We start from the raw sequence: 18,540 nt of genomic DNA on the forward strand, positions 1-18,540 counted from the left end.
ATCTCGAGGTGGTCCGAGCTTGGCGGACGGATGGTCAAGTCAGCCCGGGGCGGGCTGGCTGGTGGACGCGCCAGGGCGAAGTTGCCTGGTCGGTCACTCACTCGCTCACTTCCTACGTGAGGAGCTCATCCGACCTTCAACTGCACAGCTTGCTCGGCATCTCCCTTCATCTTTCCCCCCCCCCCATCACAACTCCGCTCATTCCCACCCTCTCTCTTTGCTTGACATACACAACTGGAGTTTTTCAATATTTGTTCGATTAGTTCAAGATGTCAAGAAGATATGATTCTAGAGTATGCTTATTTCCCCGATGATTAATTGTTCTTTCGGGAGCTTCCTAGCTGACCCGATGACGTTCTTCGACAGACAACCATCTTCTCCCCGGAAGGTCGACTGTACCAGGTTGAGTATGCGTTAGAAGCCATCTCGCACGCCGGTACTGCTCTGGGTATTCTGGCCAAGGATGGAATCGTCCTGGCCGCGGAGAAGAAAGTCACTAGCAAGCTGCTCGAGCAGGACACATCTGCCGAGAAGCTGTACACACTGAACGAGTATGCGGCCCTCATCCCACCGCCCTTGACTAGCCTAACATTGTGGGCAGCAACATGATCTGTGCTGTTGCTGGGATGACGGCAGACGCGAACATCCTGATCAACTACGCCCGACAAGCCGCCCAGCGGTACCTCCTTACCTACAACGAAGAGATCCCTTGCGAGCAACTTGTCCGTCGGTTGTGCGATTTGAAACAAGGATATACCCAACACGGTGGTCTTCGTCCCTTCGGCGTGTCATTCATCTATGCGGGCTACGACCCTCTTCGGCAGTTCCAGTTGTACCAGAGCAACCCCAGCGGTAACTACGGTGGTTGGAAAGCGACCAGTGTGGGTGCCAACAACGCAAGCGCCCAAAGCTTGCTCAAGCAGGACTACAAGGAGGATTGTGATCTGAAGGAGGCTTGCGCCATGGCGGTGAAGGTCTTGAGCAAGACGATGGACTCAACGAAGTTGAGCAGTGAGAAGAGTAAGTGGTTCCTTTCCGGATCGTACAAACTGTATCTCAGCCGTATCACCTGCTAACATGCACATTTCAAATAGTCGAGTTCGCGACGGTGGGAAGAACGCCTGAAGGCAAGATCTACCACCATCTGTGGAGCGCCGATGAGATCAATGCTCTATTGAAAGAACACGGATTGGCCAAGGTTGACGATGAGCCCGAGGCTGGTGAGATCAAATAAATGAGTGAATGACAGATTTCTGCTTTTTGACCAAGATAATATCATTTGTTTCCATTGACCAAACGTCCTTGAGCTATACATCGTAGGCTTTGCACCGCTCATAAGCATGTAACTTGTTAGGAGAGACGTGTATCAAATCATGGCACACAGAACACTTCCCTGAAGCTGCACCTGAAGCGTAACTGACGTTGTCCACGGGTGACGTGGCAAGCGGCGATATCAAGCTGGCTACCGGACAATTCATTGTACATTTGTCCTCGTGTATCTGAGGGACATCCGATCCGGTTCTTCACAGATCTCCGAAGCTGAATGGTCCACGTAGCTGAAAAGGACCTCATTGACATTGGGCGCCTGAACAAACGAAGGGCTTCCCTGAGCCCAGGGTGCCACATTCCTTTCCTATATAAATATGACGCCCCGAAATCAGACCATATCTTTGTCCCGTACCCAATCTATAGAGAGTATGGGCAAAATGGCATCCCGCAGCATTTTATGTCGAATATTGGCTGTATCCTGGTCCTGGTGCAGTACATTCAATGGATCCATTTTGAGCACGAATACGCAAGGCAGGGCCATGTCCGAATCATATATCTCATATTACCACAGCGGAGCTTGGTGCAAGGAGCCAACTTTGACGGAGTGATGCCGTTGTGCTGGATTCATCCACCATCCGTTGGTGCTGGCAGTTGACAGGACAGGACGCCTCTAACCGAAAGAGGAGGGCCATCACGTGGCGATTGCCGAAACGCGGGGTTTGGTCTATATCCATCCATTGTTCCAGCTCCATATCTCCAAGCCCATCGTTCGTTCGCAACTCTCACTGTTCTCTTCCATGAAAATGCCAGGGCAGCTGCATCGCTTTATAGGGTGATTCTTCATAGAAGGGGCATCCTATGCTGTAATTGACTACATTGATGCCCTCTTCACCGAACAATTGCTGTGGTGAAACGCTTCTCTGGCTTTGACGAGCCGCTCATCAACATCGGCGCTTACGGTGTGGAACTTCCTCCGAGGGATGGCGCCTGGGAATGTCAAATATACAACATTGGAAAAACTTTATTGGACCTGATCCTTTTGCTCAGGGCTTTTTGCTGAAACCGAAAACTATCCGCCAACCATTGTGAGGCTGCAGCCTGAAAAGACGAGATTGAAATGAACAATGGTCGAATTCACGCAACGTGACACATCGACAGTGAAAAACAGGGGCTAACCACAAAAGATACAAACAAGAAGAACGATCGAAGAATTACCAATGAGGGAATCTGAAATGTGAAGAAAAGAAACAGCATTTGACTCGCGACATTCTCGCTCGATTTTCCCACCGCAGATTATCAATGTCCCTCCTATGACAGTGCTCGCTGCTTTTCTTGCTTCTCTCTCTCCAGCTGGAAGATCTCTCGTTCGAGCTCCTTGATCAGATTCTGACTTCGTTCCATGGAAGCTACGAGGGTGCCTCCCTCTCGCTTCCATCGAGTCAATCTGTCCACCTCGGCGTTTCGCCGCCGCACCTTGGTATCGATTTTATCGCACAGGCGGCATTTTACCTTCTCGTTGAAGGTCTCATTCACGAGTCTCATGCCGCATGTCTCGCCCGTACGATATTCGTAATTGCAACGGTGAGCGAAGGTGGTCCAACTCCAGTCACCGCATGAAAACTTCCGCTGGTTGTAGAAGCACATACCTAATTCTCGTTGTCAGCTAATGGTTTCCTAGGGTCTGGATGAAACTCACTGTCGTTGCTGCAGCTTGCGGTTTCAAGTGTCTAGCTGTGTTCTATTGGTCCGCTCAAAGATCCTGCCGCCGTGCAGAGATTTGATAGGCTAAGCTTGCACAAGACTCTTGAAGGTCGAAGGTTGCCTTGAAATTGAAACACCTTTAATCGACAGCGAAGTCTTATTTCGAATGGTTTTCCTTGAAGAAGCAGAGTGTGAAACGGTTATTGATTCAGAATTCGAGAAGTGGACGGCCTCCGTGGCCCTATTTATGTTTCGTCAAAAGCGTTCATGTTACAAGACGGCCAATTATCGTCCCATGCCCATCAATTGTCGATCGAATTCAGCTCAGCATCCGATGGCTTGTCGACTACGGTGTTCTATCATCACACTCACACCTCCCCATCCAGTGATTTCGCGGTTGGCTATGCTGGAATTTCCCTGACTGTGGAGACACGAAAAACCCACCCCCTTCCTGTTCGGGGCAACTGTAATCACCTGGCGATTCACAAATGCATACATCCTGCTGTCGTGTTCTCTCATCCAGCCCGTGTTGAAAATCCCTCATTCGCCATGATTGATCTCTTTTGGCCTTTGTCCTGTTAGCTCGGATTGTTGTTGCAGCCTGAGATGCTCCGTTGATCGTCCCCGCTTCGTCTATGGCTTTCCGCTGCGTACGAACCGGAATTCAAGAATCAACCAGACCATCCGCTTGCTGAATCAAAGCTCCTGCATGAGGCAGTCGTTTTTACTTTTGTGCCAGCTGTCATGCTGTCCGTCTTACATCGAAGGTCTTCTCCTTCCCGTTGAACGGCAACCTAACATTTCGGCATGGAGGGGTTAGCAAACCACTGGTGCCGTTTGAAACGTCAATGTGATCAATGCCCCGATCACCTAGTCTGGTTTGTTACATGTTCTCCCTTCCATGATTTTGTGACTATCTGCTTACGGCCAATTAGTTCAATCGTAAGCAATCCTGGTGGCATACATTCTGCAACGGAGTCATGCCGAGAAAGAAGCCGGATTCTAGATTGAATCAGCTTCTGGGTGCATTTTTCTTTTTCGAATCTCTAGCGAGCTGCCAGCCTGCCCAATAGGCCAGGGCTTCGTTGTCTGGCTGCAACACTAATAAGTTGCTTTTTCCAATTTGTTGGACACTGATCGATCTTTTGCGGATGAGCTAACCCTCGTGCCTGTGACCGTCTCGTATACTTCGCATGCTTCCGTCTGGTCATCACTTACCAAGGAAATTCTCTTCGCTCCATTCATGGTGGCGAAAGACGCGTCACTGGAAGGCCTCAATTGGCACCTGGTTTGTCCTTGGACATGACCCTATAGAGTGAACATGACTTGCATTTGCATGACGAGCTCAGGTCTCTAATAGGGACCGATTCTCTTCAGCTGATCTCCCACATCTGCAGAGGAATAATCCCGCATGTGCCCCCGCTCAGGTGCAGGGTTTATCTTCAGTTACTTGCTTTGCTCCGCTGAAAACGATAGGATATCATTTGTGCTCATCAGCCATGGCAGATACCGACTGTGGTACGGTGCACCTACAGTTGAATCCATGCAGCTGCATTAGAGCTCGGAGACTCACTGACGTGGCACCCTTCGTCTGGCTCAATTGCTCGAGATTCGAGTCTGCTGTGCTGATGGAGGACTGTTCACCACTGGAAACTGATCAGTGCAATGTTAGAAGGGCTCTGAGGCTGTCTATTTCGCTTTGACTTGCCTCCGACTCCGCGAATAGGGGTTCAATACTCCCACATCTCCGCTTGTCCGGACATCCTAGAAGATGATTGTGTGAAAGGCTCTTACTTGTCTGCCTGTAGTATTGAGCATCGAATCATGGGCTGTTGCGCTCTGGCGTCCGGTACACTGGGTGGACGAGCATAGATCCATGGACTGATTGCCGTTGCCAACTCAGCAGCTGCCGGATCTGGCTGACCACCGCCATGATGAAATTACATCGATAACACACCGTGCATTGAATTCAGACTTTTCCTCCCACCGGATACCAGAGCGCGATTTGCCACCCATATGCCTCTTCTCGCAGGCTGTCTTACTTCGGATGTTTCTAATCCAGCCTCGCCTGTGGCGATTGCACATTAGAAACAAGGATTCGGGGCCTACGGATTTGGAAAAAAATGGCCTTGCTAGGCCGGCCGATCCCCTTTCAGTACCCCAAAATCCATGGGGTGATCTTCTGGCCGCAACAGCTCGAGAAATGCCTGCTGCATACTACGATGACTTTTACATATACTTCTGACGACGTTGAAATTGGATTTTGAGACCCACCCACGCGCACCACTATGCTGGGTTCCTTCAATCCCGTGATTGTAACGTGACCGGCTTCTTCTGCGCTTCTGCGCGTACCTTTTTCTCTTGCAGTCAACAAATGGAACCTGCGAAACGGGCATTGGGGGGATTAAGGTGAGAACGCATTCTTTGCTGTTCCGAGCGCACGAGCCGAGATTGGTCCATTTTCGAAAGGCTATTAAATAGCGTCAGCGCTTCATATCCAATGAAGTTCACCAGCTGACAGGCTGCTCGGGAAGTGCATGCAAGCTAAGAAGATCCCTGTCGCGATATCTGGAGCCCATGAGAAACACGCATTAAGAAAGCTAGTATGGATGAATTCCGGGTCCTCGCATCTGCAAGTTGGCACCTGAAGTTGTTTTCCTGCGGGTGTTGGGCTTGGGCTACCAAAGGTGCGTCCTGCATAGTCTAGATCCCTGCTCCTGGCATAAACTTTGCCCTCCTCTCGAGGTCGAACGGCGAACACAGTATGTCTGGGTCATTCTACGATTGCACTTTCCTCTTCGAGTCAAGACATTCGCAAGTCACAGCATGGTCGATAACGACCCGGCTCTATGCATAGTGCTTCAGTCCAATTGAGGACCAGCTGGGGCATTTAGTCGGTTCTCATTCTACGCAAGGCTTGCGTGAAGGTGTCGGTCCCAGCGGAGAAAACCGCATCGAAGGTGATATCGAATTCTGGTACCGAAATACACGAGGACTGTGCCCATCACACTTTAACAGTCGGCCGAGGATTATTTCAGGTATGTGATAATTGACGTGGCATGTCGGGCAGGCTTTGTGGACGGGCCTAGAGAAAACATCTCTACCATCCGGCAGATATGTTTCTTTCTTAGCAGCTACCCTCAGAGTGTTACGCCAATCTCTCGGCAGACTCTAGTCGAGCTGGCTTTTAGTATTACAGCAAGCAGTAGATACTATTTTTGCATAGTCCTCGTGTACGTCAGTTCGGTATTGTCAATTGTCAGTAACAAGCTAGTCGTAAAGCTGCCGTGAATTGGGCCAATTGCACTTGATTTCATTTGCAAATGATCATTCAATGGATAGTATCGTTCTCTTCAAAGTAAAATACCCAAGTAAAATCGAATGATCAATTCCTGGGTTGAACACAACAGACATGCATTGCTTGCGATGGCACAATGCCCGGCATATTCACGTCACGTGGTAGCCATGTCTTCTGCAGCACCGATGACGTCAACATGATGGGTGCGAGCGGCGGGCATTCCACCTTCCATTTCGCTTTCTCCCTCCCCAGATCGGTCTTGTTCTTCCATCATACTTTTCCAATCCCATCTACTACTGCTGAAGTCCTCCTTCATCTATAAGTTTCTCCAATCTGGTTAAGATACAAAGCCGCATTGACCTAACGACGAAAACACTCATACCTCGCGCTTCCAGTACTATAAAACCATACATACTATATCATTCGACATACCCCATTAATACCATTTCTCCTCTCCCAAATCCTACAGGCAAATCAATCAACTATCAAGCATCATCAATCATGTTCAAACAAATCACATCCATCAGCCGGAGCGCTCTCTGCCAGAGCAACAGCATCCACCATCTTCGGCAAACCCCCGCCGCCGCCAGCGCAACCCTGAACCAGAAGACGCAACGACCCTTCCACTCCATCCCCGCGCTCCGCACGTCTCAAGGCCAGCGCGAAGAGATGAAGTCCGGCGATCGAAACGTGCTTGATCCGCAGTCCTCCGAGTTCTCCAAGACCGGCACCGACCAGGAAGTCTCGCAGCACGATGCGGCCTTCGACCCCTCCAAGACCTCGCCGGAGAGCCAGATCGAGGCGACGCAGGAGGAGACCAACCAGAGCGACAAAGTGAGCAACCCGTTGAACGTCAGCGGCGCGAACAAGGGCGTCAGCGAGGGGCGGGATCCCACGGAGGGGGCCCCGGAACGGAACGCGGACCGGGAGGCGTCGAGCAAGCGGGGCCAGACGAAGAAGGGGAAGGAGGTGAATGACTGGAATAAGAAGTATTGATAGGGAGTGAATGTCCGTCATACGTACCTACTTTGTTTAATAGAAGCCTGATATAAATTGCCAATTATCGCATTGTTCTACTTCTTTAATGCTGTGTGGTAAAGATAATCGTATTAAGAGATGTATATAGTTGACTCCGATCTCCTATCCCAGTACATTCCAGTCCAGTCCGTCAATCTCAATTTCGATTCCCGTAGAAATACACAAAACTAACAATACACCAACTCCAGAAAGCCAACTAGTGCAGTGCTATCAAGCCGTTCAATGATATTTCCGTCTTTCTACTCCTTACCCAACTGAAGGATCTCCCTCCCATGCAGCATCCAGATTTTCTCACTACCAGCGGGGACATCGCCCTCCAGCGCCTTCAATCCGGCATTGACCGCGGCCCGCCCGATGACATCCGCATCCTGCGCCCAACCATCCTTCAGGCTGGAGTGGACTTTGCCCAGGAGACCCGCGAACCCCCGCATCACCGCCTCCGCAGGGCGACTCTCCTCGCGCTGCCCGCCGATCAGCCCGGGCCGCAGGATGACGGTCCGCTCGAAGCCCAGCGCCTTGACGTCCTCCTCAATTTCCCCCTTCATCCGCGGGTAGGCGAAGAACGAGCCCTTGTCGGCGCCCGACGAGGAGACCAGCACGTACACCTTGACGCCGGCGTCGCGCGCCGCGCGCGCCGTCTCGACGTTCAGGCCGTGCTCGATCTTGTACTGATTGTCGAACCCGCCGGCGGCGGCGCGGGTGGTGCCGAAGGCGGAGATGTAGATGTTGGGGGTCGGGGTCAGCGACGCCAGCTGCTCGGCCCACTTGGAGGTGTCGTCGGAGACGAAGGTGGTGAGCTTCTCCTGCGGCGCGGCCGTGGCAGGTTGCGGCGTGCGGCGGGAGATTGTGTCCACGCGGGCGATAGAGGGGTTTCTGAGCAGGCTGGTGAGAATCAAGCTCCCCTGAGAGTTTTTGGTTAGTATATCCCGGAGCAGTATCTTTCTGGGAACCTCCTATAAGTTATACATCGCGACAGTCCAGAGCAGGGATGTAATCAAGGGAGAACAACACGGGCCTTGGCGTGAGCCTAAAAAAGAGCTTGTTTGCTCAGTACTTACCACCATGCCAGTAGAACCGAGTAGGGCAACGTTAGCCATTATGCTGATTATATGTAGTGAAGTAAGGATATGATCGGTAGACAGATATAGTAAATTGGGGGATGCAATCTCCTGCAGTGCGGCTTGAAAGGAAATGCGCGGATGACGTTTAGTGGGGAGATCAGCGGGTCCATTACAAACACACAAACTCACAGTCTGTGCCTCAGGCAGAAGGACCCTTCACGTGCCCACAGCCCAGGCCCCATGGTTCCTTGCATTAGTAATGCGGGGAAGTCGGCCGAAAGCGGAGAGATTCTGCCTTGAGATCCCGCCTCCGACCCTCCAATTTTTTATCGATAAGAAATTGCGTGATTGCCACTAGCCGGATAAGGCATGATCCCCTGGGCTTTTCTATACGGCGGCGACGGGCTTTTTATCCCCCTCCCCCTCATTGCCCTCGTCTTTCCTCCACTTATTCTCTCTTTCTCTCTCTCTTCTTGTCTTCACCTAAGAGTTATCGGTTGTGTGACACCGGTATCCAGGCAGGAATTCCTCACAATGGGTGCTTCTTCCCCAGCCTTGTCGGCCCTCAGCGGCCCTACCTATGTTACCGCCCAGACCCTCATTCAGCAGGTCGCATACCTCCTCAGTGATAAGATCTTCTCTTACTCTCCTGAGTCATTCGATCTGGATGCTGCTCTCCGCCAGTGGGCTTCCAGCCAGGAGACCAATGCCAATGGCGAATCTCCCGAGATCAAGGCTATGGAGACTCGCCAGGGTGCCGGTAACATCGCTCTCGGTTACATCTTCTCTCAAGACTTCGACCTGAAGAAGCGCCACGTCCCTCAGGGTATCGTTGCCTCTTCGGCTACCCTCCCCTACATGCGTGCGGCTTTGGAGCAACTCTCGCTGCTCTACTCTGTGGCTAGCCCTGTTGCTGCCCATGTTGCTGCTGTGGACTATGCCGCCGAAGACGGCCTGGTCTCCGACTATGCCACTGCCCTCGCCCTCGCCGAGGAGCTTGGACTGGGTCTGGTTTCCAGTGCCTCTGCCCACGAATCGCAGCACATGGCCCTCCTGACCACTTTGCTCGCCTCTGTCCTGCCTTCCGTTCACATCTACGACGGTGTGCGCGTTGGCCGGGAGCACACTCGTGTCATCGACATCCTCGATCAAGCCGGCCTTGCTCGCACGTACGAATCTGTCCGTAAGACTCTGGAGGATTCCCGCAGCCGCCACCTCGACAACCAGGGCAAGCTTCTGGAGCTCCTTCAGTCTTTGAACGGTGAGCTCGGAACCGACTACGGTCTCTTCGAGTACCATGGCCATGCCGAACCCGTTTCCGTTCTGGTTGCCTTCGGTACCGTCGAGGCATCCCTCACTGCCCAGATTGCCCGCTCTCTCGCCAAGGACGGTGTTCGCGTGGGTGTGGTAAATGTCCGTGTCTACCGTCCCTTCGTGGAAGAAGAGTTCCTGCGCGTGCTGCCCAAGTCTGTCAAGACTGTCGGTGTTCTGGGACAGGTTGCCAACGAGCAGGCCGTCCAAGAACAGGGCGTTCGTTCCGCCCTCTATGAGGACGTTCTTGCTGCCCTCACCTTTGCTACCGACCGTGAGCAGGCCCCGACCACCGTGGACATCAAGTATCCCCGCTCTCAGCGTTGGGATCTGATCAACACCGCCGCCGCTTTCCAGCTTATTCACGAGAAGCCTATCGTCCAGGCCGGCGCCGAGACTGAGCCCCTCCAGCTTTTGGACCCGTCTGCTGTTCAGGAATACACTTTCTGGGACACTGACAACTCCGTTGGCGGTGATGTCGCAACTGTTCTCTCCCAGGCTTTGGCTGCCGACTCCGCCAGCAATGTCACCACCAGCAAGGCCCATGACAACCTGATTCAAGGAGGAGTTGTCCGCGTCGATATCCGCAAGAGCTCCAAGATTCTGGATGCTCCTTACTCCGTCACTGCCGCCGACACCACCTTCGTCGGAGACCTCAAGCTTTTGGGAGACATTGATGTCGTCGCTTCTGTCAAGGCTGGCGGCAAGATCATTGTCAACGCTCCTGGCGTGAAGGATGATGAGCTGGAAAAGAAGCTGCCTGTGGCCTTCAGACAGTCCATCGCCGAGCGCGGAATCTCCCTCTACTTCGTTGACCCCTCCGCTGCCGGAGAGTCTGTCCCCGAGTCGTCTGTCATTCAGGTCGCCTTTTTGCGCGTGGCTCTGCCCACCCAAGAGTCGGTTGGCATCAAGAAGCTGGCCTCGATTGTGGGCAATGCTGATGCTTTGGAGAGTGTCAGCAAGGACCTCGAGAAGGTTCTTCGCCAGATCGAAGTCCCTGAGTCCTGGAAGATCCCCGAGGAGGGGGCCCAGATTCCTCAGTTGCCCAAGGACATCTCCCCCAACAGCTTTGTTGCCTTCGACAAGGAAGAGAGCGAGCCTGCCTCCTACCTCAAGGACTGGGAGGCCGCCGCCAAGGGCTTGGCCTTTAAGGAGGCCTATGATACCAAGACTGCTCTCCGTCCTGACCTTGCTACCAAGACCTTCACGGTTCACGTCAAGGAGAACAGACGCTTGACCCCTGTCACCTATGATCGTAACATCTTCCACATTGAGTTCGATCTTGGCGACTCTGGACTCAAGTACGACATTGGTGAGGCACTGGGTGTCCACGCTGAGAATGATGCCAACGAGGTTCTCGAGTTCATCAAATTCTATGGCCTCAACGCCGATGACATTGTCGAAGTGCCCAGCCGTGAGGACCCCGCTGTTCTGGAGAACCGCACTGTCTACCAGGCGCTGGTCCAGAACATCGATATCTTCGGTCGCCCTCCCAAGCGCTTCTACGAAGCCCTTGCCGAGTTCGCCGATGACGAGAAGGAGAAGACCGATCTGCGCACTCTCGGTGGCCCCGAAGGTGCCGTGGAGTTCAAGCGCCGTGCTGAGGTCGACACTGTCAGTTTCGCTGACATCCTTTTGGAATATCCATCTGCCCACCCTGACTTCCACGACCTGATCCGCATCGTCGGCCCCATGAAGCGTCGTGAGTACTCCATCGCCTCGTGCCAGAAGGTCACCCCCACCACTGTGGCTCTCATGATCGTCGCCGTTACCTGGACCGATCCCCGCGGCCGTGACCGCTTCGGTCAGGCGACCCGTTACCTGAGCCGCCTGCAACCGGGCACCCCCATTACTGTCAGTGTCAAGTCCAGCGTGATGAAGCTGCCTCCCAAGTCCACCCAGCCTTTGATCATGGCTGGTCTGGGAACCGGTCTGGCGCCATTCCGTGCCTTTGTCCAGCACCGGGCCCTCGAGAAGGCCCAGGGCAAGGAGATTGGCGCTGTCCTGCTGTACATGGGCTCTCGTCACCAGCGCGAGGAGTACTGTTACGGTGAGGAGTGGGAGGCCTACCAAGAGGCCGGGGTCATCACCGTCCTCGGCCGCGCCTTCTCCCGTGACCAGCCCGAGAAGATCTACATCCAGGACCGCATGCGGCAGACGCTGCCCGAGATCGTCCAGGCCTACATCCGCGAGGAGGGTGCATTCTACCTCTGCGGCCCCACCTGGCCCGTGCCCGACGTCACCGCCGTCCTCGAGGAAGCCATCGCCATCGAGGCCAAGGCCCAGGGCAAGAAGGTCGAGCCCCACAAGGAGATCGAGAAGCTCAAGGACGAGGAGAGATACGTTCTGGAGGTGTACTAGAGTCGATGATGGGATGTCCGTTGGTTGGAGGATGATGATAAAATGGATGAAACGCTTTCTGTATATTTTCAAAAGCACGAGGGTCGGCACTTTGGCTGGCAGATGAGCTGGCCTTCCTGTTTGAGTTTAGCGCTGTTTCGCATCTAGAACATCCGACAGGATTTCACTTGGATAGACTTGTCAAATCATTCAGTTCAGTGTTCATGCATGTTCATTCCTCAATTGTAGTATAATTGACTCGGACAATGGCATTCACGGTACATGGCACACCTATATGCTTCAGTAACACGTCAACTGCCCTGGAATCAAGATTATCGTCGAGCTCCAATCTATGTCTACGAGCCCGACATATCATGTTTCATCAGTACGTGTGTAGCATCCTATCCAAGCAGATCTGTAATGCCTGCACATGGGCCCGCAGGTGGTGGTCTCAAGCACTCCCACTTCCCATAGCCATTCCATAGCGTTGGCGCCATCCGTAGCCTATGAAACTTCGAACTCGCCGTCCAGAGAGGCAAGACAACCTCCTGGCAGTACCGACCTCTCGCTCTCAAGAAGTCCGCTCTCCGGAACCGCTCTTGCGCTGGCAGCTGACAATGTAGAAGATAAAAGGAAAGATCCAAAGCTATCAGCCAGAAATTGGTAAGAGTATTATACAACGAAGCCTTCGTCCACGGCCAGAAGACAAAACCGCCAAACAAAAGCCAACTTCTTCCATCTTTTGTGAATCTATGGGGTATATCTGCTATATTCTTTTTGGGATCCTCAGATCGTCCCCCGAACGACCGACCACACACGTGCACACAAAGGAAAGATCTCTAGCTTCGTGAAGCCAAACCGAAAAGCAAGCAGTCGTAGACATGAACAAATCTAAACACGAAGGGGCACCGTAACACATATCATAATACACACACAAATTGACCCAAGTACACCAACCCCACGCGGAGATTCATGCTGCGCATGGTGTACCTCAAGCCCGACCCATGGCCCCTAACTTCGTCTTCCCGTACGCTCCACCCTTCTCCTTCCTCAGCTCCAACGCCCGCCGATAAGGCGGCGCCGTAGGCGGCTGCACGGGGTCGAGACTGACGTGATCCGGCGGCAGGGCATACGAGGCATCCGAGTCCCACGCGGAGAGATCACCACAGGCAATGAAGCGCGGGATCCAGCGGTTCTCGACGGAGAACTTCTCCGCGAGGGGCTTATACGCCAACGGCTCGGGGACAGCGGAAGCCAGCGACTCCGGGTGGAGCAGGCGCGCGGTGCCGTTGTCCTTGTCCTTGTTGAGTGTCGTGTTGGCGGGGGCCGGATGGTTCACCTGCACGGGCGCCGCCGCCTCGGGCGTCTCATCCGTCACCTCAACGGCCACGTTGTTGCTGCCCGCTGCCGCAGAGGCAGGAGCCGTCACGGCGACACCGCCGAAGACCGGGTTCTTGAGCGCCTCCATGCCCTTCAGTCCGTCATGGATGGACGGCGGGATGAAGCCCTCGCAGACCACAAAGGCCTCCAGACTGCTGGCGCGGCTGCTCCGCGGCTTGGCGACGCTGACCTTCTCGAAGACGGTGCGCAGCTGCGCGTACAAGAGGTCCACGTCGCGGCCGCGGAAGATTTTGGCGACGAACTTGCCGCCGGGGCGGAGGACGCCCAGGGCGAGGTTGAGCGCGGAGTAGAGGAGTTGCGATTGGATGTAGATGTCTAGGTCGTGGAGGCCGGTCACGTCGGGGGCGCCGTCGGAGATGACCAGGTCGACGGGGTGCGGGGGTCGGACGGGGGTCGGAGTTGGGGTGGCGGAGGTGGAGGGGGATGAGTTATCAGCGCTGGTGGTGGCGGTGGTGGTGGATTCGTAGGCTTCGGGGTCCAGGGCTCGCAGGAGAAGAGGAATGGTGGAGGGGTGGGTGATGTCGGCTTTGAGGGTCGTGATGCCCTCCAGGGGGGCCATCGGCTGCAGATCGATGGAGACGATCTTGACGTTCTTCCGCGGCTTCAGCTCTTCCTCCGTTGTTGTCTCATCCTCGTTCGCGGATTGCGACTCGTTGTTGCTGCTGCTTCCATCGCTCTGGACTCGTTCGAGGGCTTCCTTCTCCCGGCGCTTTTTCTCAACCCAGGCGCGGCGCCCGAAACTCTCGCCCTTAATCAACACGCGACTCAGGACCTGACTCCAACTGCCGGGAGCGGCGCACAGATCGACGACGCGGGTCACCTTCTCCGGGTTCTCGTGCTCGAATAGGTCGAATTGCTCGTCAATCTGGATCAGCTTGAAGGCGGAGCGGGCGCGCCAGTTCTGCTCCTTTGCCAGGCGGTAGTAGGCATCGCGCTTGTCCTTGGAGGATTTACCCATACTGATTCAGACCGTGGATAATGCAACTGAAGTAAAGGGTGGGAAATTGCAAGTCAGATTCCAGGCAATGGAGGGGAAATGGGCGGAATTTCTTTCGGTCTTGCGTGTGGGGCGGCGATAAGATTCCCAAGGCGGCCATTTTCTGCCGCTTTTTTTTCATTCCCGCAGGTTTCGCAGGCCAGGCCCGCTCCCCTGCCTATCTTTCCTCCATCAACTGGTTTTTGTTATTCACTTGTCGCGGAGGTGATTGTTCGCCTGAGAAAACTACAGTCGCTGTGTGCCATCATGGGTCAAAAACGCCAGCGCGATGCCAAGGGCGCAGATGTCCAGACGAAGAAGCAGAAGAAGAGCGCCAATGCGGATGTTGTTACTGTGAACGATCTCAACTGGAAGGAAGTTGCGCTACCCGATCGTATGGAGGATGCAGGAGGCTTCTTCGGACTAGAGGAGATTGACGGCGTGGACGTTATCAAGGCAAGCGGTGAGATTAGGTTCAAGGTATGACTTCGAGCTGGTATTCAGCTGCAGACAGTGAAATTGACGTTCGCAGGCCGCCGCTGGCAAACCGCCAAAGTCGATTCTGAAGAAGAAGACCGCAGAAGAGCAAGAGGAAGAAGCGAAATTCGACGACGAATGGGCTGGAATCAGCGATAACGAGACCTCGGAGAAGGAGAAAACGGAAGCACCAACCACGGAAGAACAAAATGAAGAGCAGGAAGAGGCTACCAAGTCCCCTGTGACGGACAAGCAGCAAGAAGCCAAAGATAAGAGGAAAGAGAAGAGGGATAAGAAGCGGCAGGAAGCCAAGGAAGCAAGGAAGCAGAAAGCCGAGCAGAGCAAGAAGGGAACCCCGAATCAGGAGGACAAGAGCATCAAGTCTGGTCTTTCTTTCGCCGCTCTCGAGGACGAGGAAGAGGATAACGGCGTGGACATTTCCGAGTGGGAGTCACTGGGACTCTCTCCGGAAGTGCTCACCGGTCTTTCGAAACTGAAGTTCTCTACGCCCACTCTGGTCCAGAAGTCCTGTATTCCTCCCATCCTCGACGGCCATGACGTGGTAGGAAAGGCATCAACGGGTTCCGGAAAGACCTTGGCCTTCGGTATCCCGATCCTGGAACACTATTTGGAGATCAAGCGCACGCAACTGCGCAATGGTACCCAGAAGAAGAAGGAAGACACGGAACCCATCGCCCTGATTCTCTCGCCCACTCGCGAACTCGCACATCAGTTGGCCAAGCATATTGGTGACTTGGTCCAGCAGTCGCCAGGCGCCAATGCACGCATCGCCCTTCTCACGGGAGGTCTGTCCTTGCAGAAACAGCAGCGCTTGTTGGCTAGTGCGGATATCGTGGTCGGAACGCCGGGTCGAGTTTGGGAGGTTATGAGCACGGGCCAGGGCGTGATTCGCAAGATGCAGGGTATCAAGTTCCTTGTCATCGATGAGGCTGATAGATTGCTCAGCGAAGGCCACTTCAAGGAAGCAAACGAGATTATTACTACCCTTGACCGCATAGTGGATGGAGACTTCCAGTACGAAGAGAAGGAAGCGACCGAGGAGGAGGAGAAGAAGAACGAGAGGCAGACCCTGGTCTTCTCTGCTACTTTCCATCGGGACTTGCAGCAGAAGCTTGCCGGCAAAGGACGCTGGACGAGCGGTGATATCATGGACAAGAAGGAGTCGATGGAGTATCTTTTGCAGAAGCTGAACTTCCGAGAAGAGAAGCCCAAGTTTATTGATGTCAACCCTGTCTCGCAGATGGCCGAGGGACTGAAGGAAGGCATTGTCGAATGCGCAGCAATGGAAAAGGTAAGCCTACTCATACTACCGTCAAATAATTAACCTCGCTGACCAGATGACTCCAGGACCTCTTTCTCTACACGCTACTTCTCTACCACCCCAAGCACCGCACCCTTGTCTTCACCAACTCCATCTCGGCCGTCCGCCGTCTCACACAGTTCCTCCAGAATCTCCAACTCCCCGCGCTGGCCCTTCACTCTTCGATGGCGCAGAAGGCCCGTCTGCGCTCCGTGGAACGCTTTTCATCCCCCACCTCTGACCCCAGTTCGATCCTCGTTGCCACCGACGTGGCGGCGCGTGGTCTCGACATCAAGGGCATCGACTTTGTCATCCACTACCATGCGCCCCGTACCGCCGACACCTACGTGCACCGGTCCGGTCGTACGGCCCGTGCCGGTGCCTCTGGCAAGAGCGTGCTCATCTGCTCCCCCGAGGAGATGCAGGGCGTCATCCGCCTGGCGGCCAAGGTTCACGCCAACATGGCTAACGCCAAGAAGGTGCCCCTCGAGTCTCTCGAGCTGGACCGCCGGGTCGTGGGCCGCGTCAAGCCCCGCGTCAAGCTGGCGGCGAAGATTGCCGATTCATCCATCGCCAAGGAGAAGATCTCCGCGGAGGACAACTGGCTCCGCAACGCTGCAGAAGACCTGGGCGTTGACTACGACAGTGAAGAGTTCGACGAGTCGGCGGGTCGCGGTCGCGGTCGCGGTCGGGGCCGCCAGGAACGGCAACGCAAGGCCGGAGAGACCAGCAAGGCCGAGATGGCCAGCATGAGGGCGGAATTGAAGCAGCTGCTGTCGCAGCGGGTGAACGTGGGTGTGAGTGAGCGGTATCTCACCTCGGGACGGGTGGACATCGAGGCGCTGCTGCGTGGCGAGGGCAACAGTTCGTTCTTGGGGCAGGTGGATGCGTTGGAGTTCTAATCATGGGGAGATGAAGAGTAGAAGCAACTCTACATGATGCATGTATATACCTAGTAGACATTGTATAGTTTCGTTAACATGCATGCTCTGTTCCATGTCGTTGCCTTGATATGGTAGCTGCTGGGTAGCCAAATACAAACTGTGTAGAATGAGTCCGCATGGAGTCAGCGCAAAACATTCAGAGAGGTTTTCACGTACGAGAATCAAATGTTGTTATCTCTTCTCCTTTGAAATAATTGGAGAAAACCCCCCACCTCCGCCTGGTTTGCCCTTGTATAATCAGATCCAACTCTATGAGCTTATCCGACTTGTCGCGATCCAATTTTCCCTATTTCGAAGCGCAATAATCCAATGCTTCTTAATATACCGCAAAGGATCTGTTTCAGTCCTAACCAAAGTGTTCTGCAGCACAAGAGATACCATGTCAACCACTAGCAACGAACGAGCCTTTCTTAGACGTCCATGAAAACCCAACATCGGCAACTGCACGAGGACCCCACCTATGAGATGAACTTCCCTTTGCCGTCTGAAAAAAGTCAACCAATTCACATCACTCTCCCAGACCTGACACCCCTCCGACCACTTTCTGGCTGGTCCCCGACGTACAAATGGATGATAACAGGCGCCTGCTGCATATCAAGCTAGCTCGCCTCATTGGCCGCCAGTCGCTACAGCCTGTGTTCATCAGCGGCGCAATCCCTGTTCACTACATGTCAAGTATGCTGCGCGGTGACCCAGTCCTATCCTCGATGGCTGTGGGCACTTTTACTGCAGGGATCTTCTCCATCTACCTGTCTGTTTTCAATTATCTGGCGGGTACGTATAATCACTACGCGAGCTCGGCGTTGGCTGCGCAGAGCTTTTGCCGGAGTATTCTGGGCAGTTCTTTCCCTTGATATCACGGCAGATGGTCCAGAACCTAGGCTTTGGGCCTGCAGCTAGTGTGCTGGTAGTCGTCAGGGCTGCGTTGACCCTTCTAGTTTAGACCTCGAATCCGATGACAAAGCAGGCTGGCTAGGAAGATGATGGATTGACGGGCAGATAACAAGTCTGGAAAACGGGTCAGAAGACACGAGATCTATAGCGTGCGCGTCGAAAAGTTGATAACAAGATGAATGAGGATCGGAAGGAGCTATGGAGGGATATGACGCTATATCATGAGTTAGTAAGAGGTAAGTGGAACCGCCCTTACCACATGCCACACCCGAATTGGACAACGTCATCTCTCCATCTTCATCATGAAGCCCAGCAAGTTCAGCACATGTGTAACCAGAGATTCATAGCATGATTCTCTTCATAAAGTGCTGCTAGCTCTGAGCCAAGCCTGAAGATAATTGGTTTCTAGATGCCGTATAATTTGATGCATCGTCAAATCATCATCGGGTTCATTACACAGATATCCTCGAAAAAAGCGCCATACACCATGAAGTGTCTCCCTTTCTGAA

General features: G+C 53.8%; 6 protein-coding genes across 6 annotated transcripts; 4 read left to right on the forward strand and 2 right to left on the reverse strand.

The window, feature by feature from the left end:
* The first annotated feature begins 199 nt into the window (after positions 1–199).
* pre9 (proteasome core particle subunit alpha 3) lies at positions 200–1,291 on the forward strand. Its single transcript, XM_020204539.1, has 4 exons — positions 200–293; positions 367–551; positions 602–1,020; positions 1,095–1,291. The coding sequence occupies exons 1-4, from the start codon at positions 270–272 to the stop codon at positions 1,232–1,234; spliced, it is 768 nt and encodes a 255-aa protein (XP_020058984.1). The 5' UTR covers positions 200–269; the 3' UTR covers positions 1,235–1,291.
* Positions 1,292–6,556: 5,265 nt separating this feature from the next.
* ASPACDRAFT_75780 (uncharacterized protein) lies at positions 6,557–7,330 on the forward strand. Its single transcript, XM_020204540.1, has one exon. It carries the CDS (start codon positions 6,770–6,772, stop codon positions 7,262–7,264), a length of 495 nt encoding a protein of 164 aa, XP_020058985.1. The 5' UTR covers positions 6,557–6,769; the 3' UTR covers positions 7,265–7,330.
* Positions 7,331–7,373: 43 nt separating this feature from the next.
* Positions 7,374–8,431, reverse strand: ASPACDRAFT_75781 (uncharacterized protein). The gene is made up of 2 exons (XM_020204541.1): positions 8,365–8,431; positions 7,374–8,208 (listed from the first exon to the last, which is right to left on the reverse strand). Exons 1-2 carry the CDS (start codon positions 8,401–8,403, stop codon positions 7,546–7,548), a joined length of 702 nt encoding a protein of 233 aa, XP_020058986.1. The 5' UTR covers positions 8,404–8,431; the 3' UTR covers positions 7,374–7,545.
* Positions 8,432–8,863: 432 nt separating this feature from the next.
* Positions 8,864–12,232, forward strand: ASPACDRAFT_75782 (sulfite reductase subunit alpha). The gene has a single exon (XM_020204542.1). The coding sequence runs from the start codon at positions 8,902–8,904 to the stop codon at positions 12,037–12,039; it is 3,138 nt and encodes a 1,045-aa protein (XP_020058987.1). The 5' UTR covers positions 8,864–8,901; the 3' UTR covers positions 12,040–12,232.
* Positions 12,233–12,619: 387 nt separating this feature from the next.
* On the reverse strand, positions 12,620–14,451 carry ASPACDRAFT_112831 (tRNA methyltransferase TRM7). The gene has a single exon (XM_020195673.1). The coding sequence runs from the start codon at positions 14,375–14,377 to the stop codon at positions 13,010–13,012; it is 1,368 nt and encodes a 455-aa protein (XP_020058988.1). The 5' UTR covers positions 14,378–14,451; the 3' UTR covers positions 12,620–13,009.
* Positions 14,452–14,569: 118 nt separating this feature from the next.
* Positions 14,570–17,250, forward strand: mak5 (ATP-dependent RNA helicase MAK5). Its single transcript, XM_020195674.1, has 3 exons — positions 14,570–14,875; positions 14,928–16,184; positions 16,241–17,250. Exons 1-3 carry the CDS (start codon positions 14,663–14,665, stop codon positions 17,093–17,095), a joined length of 2,325 nt encoding a protein of 774 aa, XP_020058989.1. The 5' UTR covers positions 14,570–14,662; the 3' UTR covers positions 17,096–17,250.
* The last annotated feature ends 1,290 nt before the right edge of the window (positions 17,251–18,540 follow it).

Source organism: Aspergillus aculeatus (genome assembly GCF_001890905.1).
Source record: "Aspergillus aculeatus ATCC 16872 unplaced genomic scaffold ASPACscaffold_3, whole genome shotgun sequence".
NCBI lineage: Eukaryota > Fungi > Ascomycota > Eurotiomycetes > Eurotiales > Aspergillaceae > Aspergillus > Aspergillus aculeatus.

Bases quoted from the DNA above. Each gene is read 5' to 3' on its own strand.
- pre9 (XM_020204539.1), top strand. From the start codon at position 270: ATGTCAAGAAGATATGATTCTAGA. The intron at 294-366 runs GTATGCTTATTT...GTTCTTCGACAG, and splicing joins CAAGAAGATATGATTCTAGA to ACAACCATCTTCTCCCCGGA. The intron at 552-601 runs GTATGCGGCCCT...CATTGTGGGCAG, and splicing joins AAGCTGTACACACTGAACGA to CAACATGATCTGTGCTGTTG.
- ASPACDRAFT_75780 (XM_020204540.1), top strand. From the start codon at position 6,770: ATGTTCAAACAAATCACATCCATCAGCCGGAGCGCTCTCTGCCAGAGC.
- ASPACDRAFT_75781 (XM_020204541.1), bottom strand. From the start codon at position 8,403: ATGGCTAACGTTGCCCTACTCGGTTCTACTGGCATGGTG. The intron at 8,209-8,364 runs GTAAGTACTGAG...AAAAACTCTCAG, and splicing joins TCGGTTCTACTGGCATGGTG to GGGAGCTTGATTCTCACCAG.
- ASPACDRAFT_75782 (XM_020204542.1), top strand. From the start codon at position 8,902: ATGGGTGCTTCTTCCCCAGCCTTGTCGGCCCTCAGCGGCCCTACCTAT.
- ASPACDRAFT_112831 (XM_020195673.1), bottom strand. From the start codon at position 14,377: ATGGGTAAATCCTCCAAGGACAAGCGCGATGCCTACTACCGCCTGGCA.
- mak5 (XM_020195674.1), top strand. From the start codon at position 14,663: ATGGGTCAAAAACGCCAGCGCGATGCCAAGGGCGCAGATGTCCAGACG. The intron at 14,876-14,927 runs GTATGACTTCGA...TGACGTTCGCAG, and splicing joins GCGGTGAGATTAGGTTCAAG to GCCGCCGCTGGCAAACCGCC. The intron at 16,185-16,240 runs GTAAGCCTACTC...AGATGACTCCAG, and splicing joins AATGCGCAGCAATGGAAAAG to GACCTCTTTCTCTACACGCT.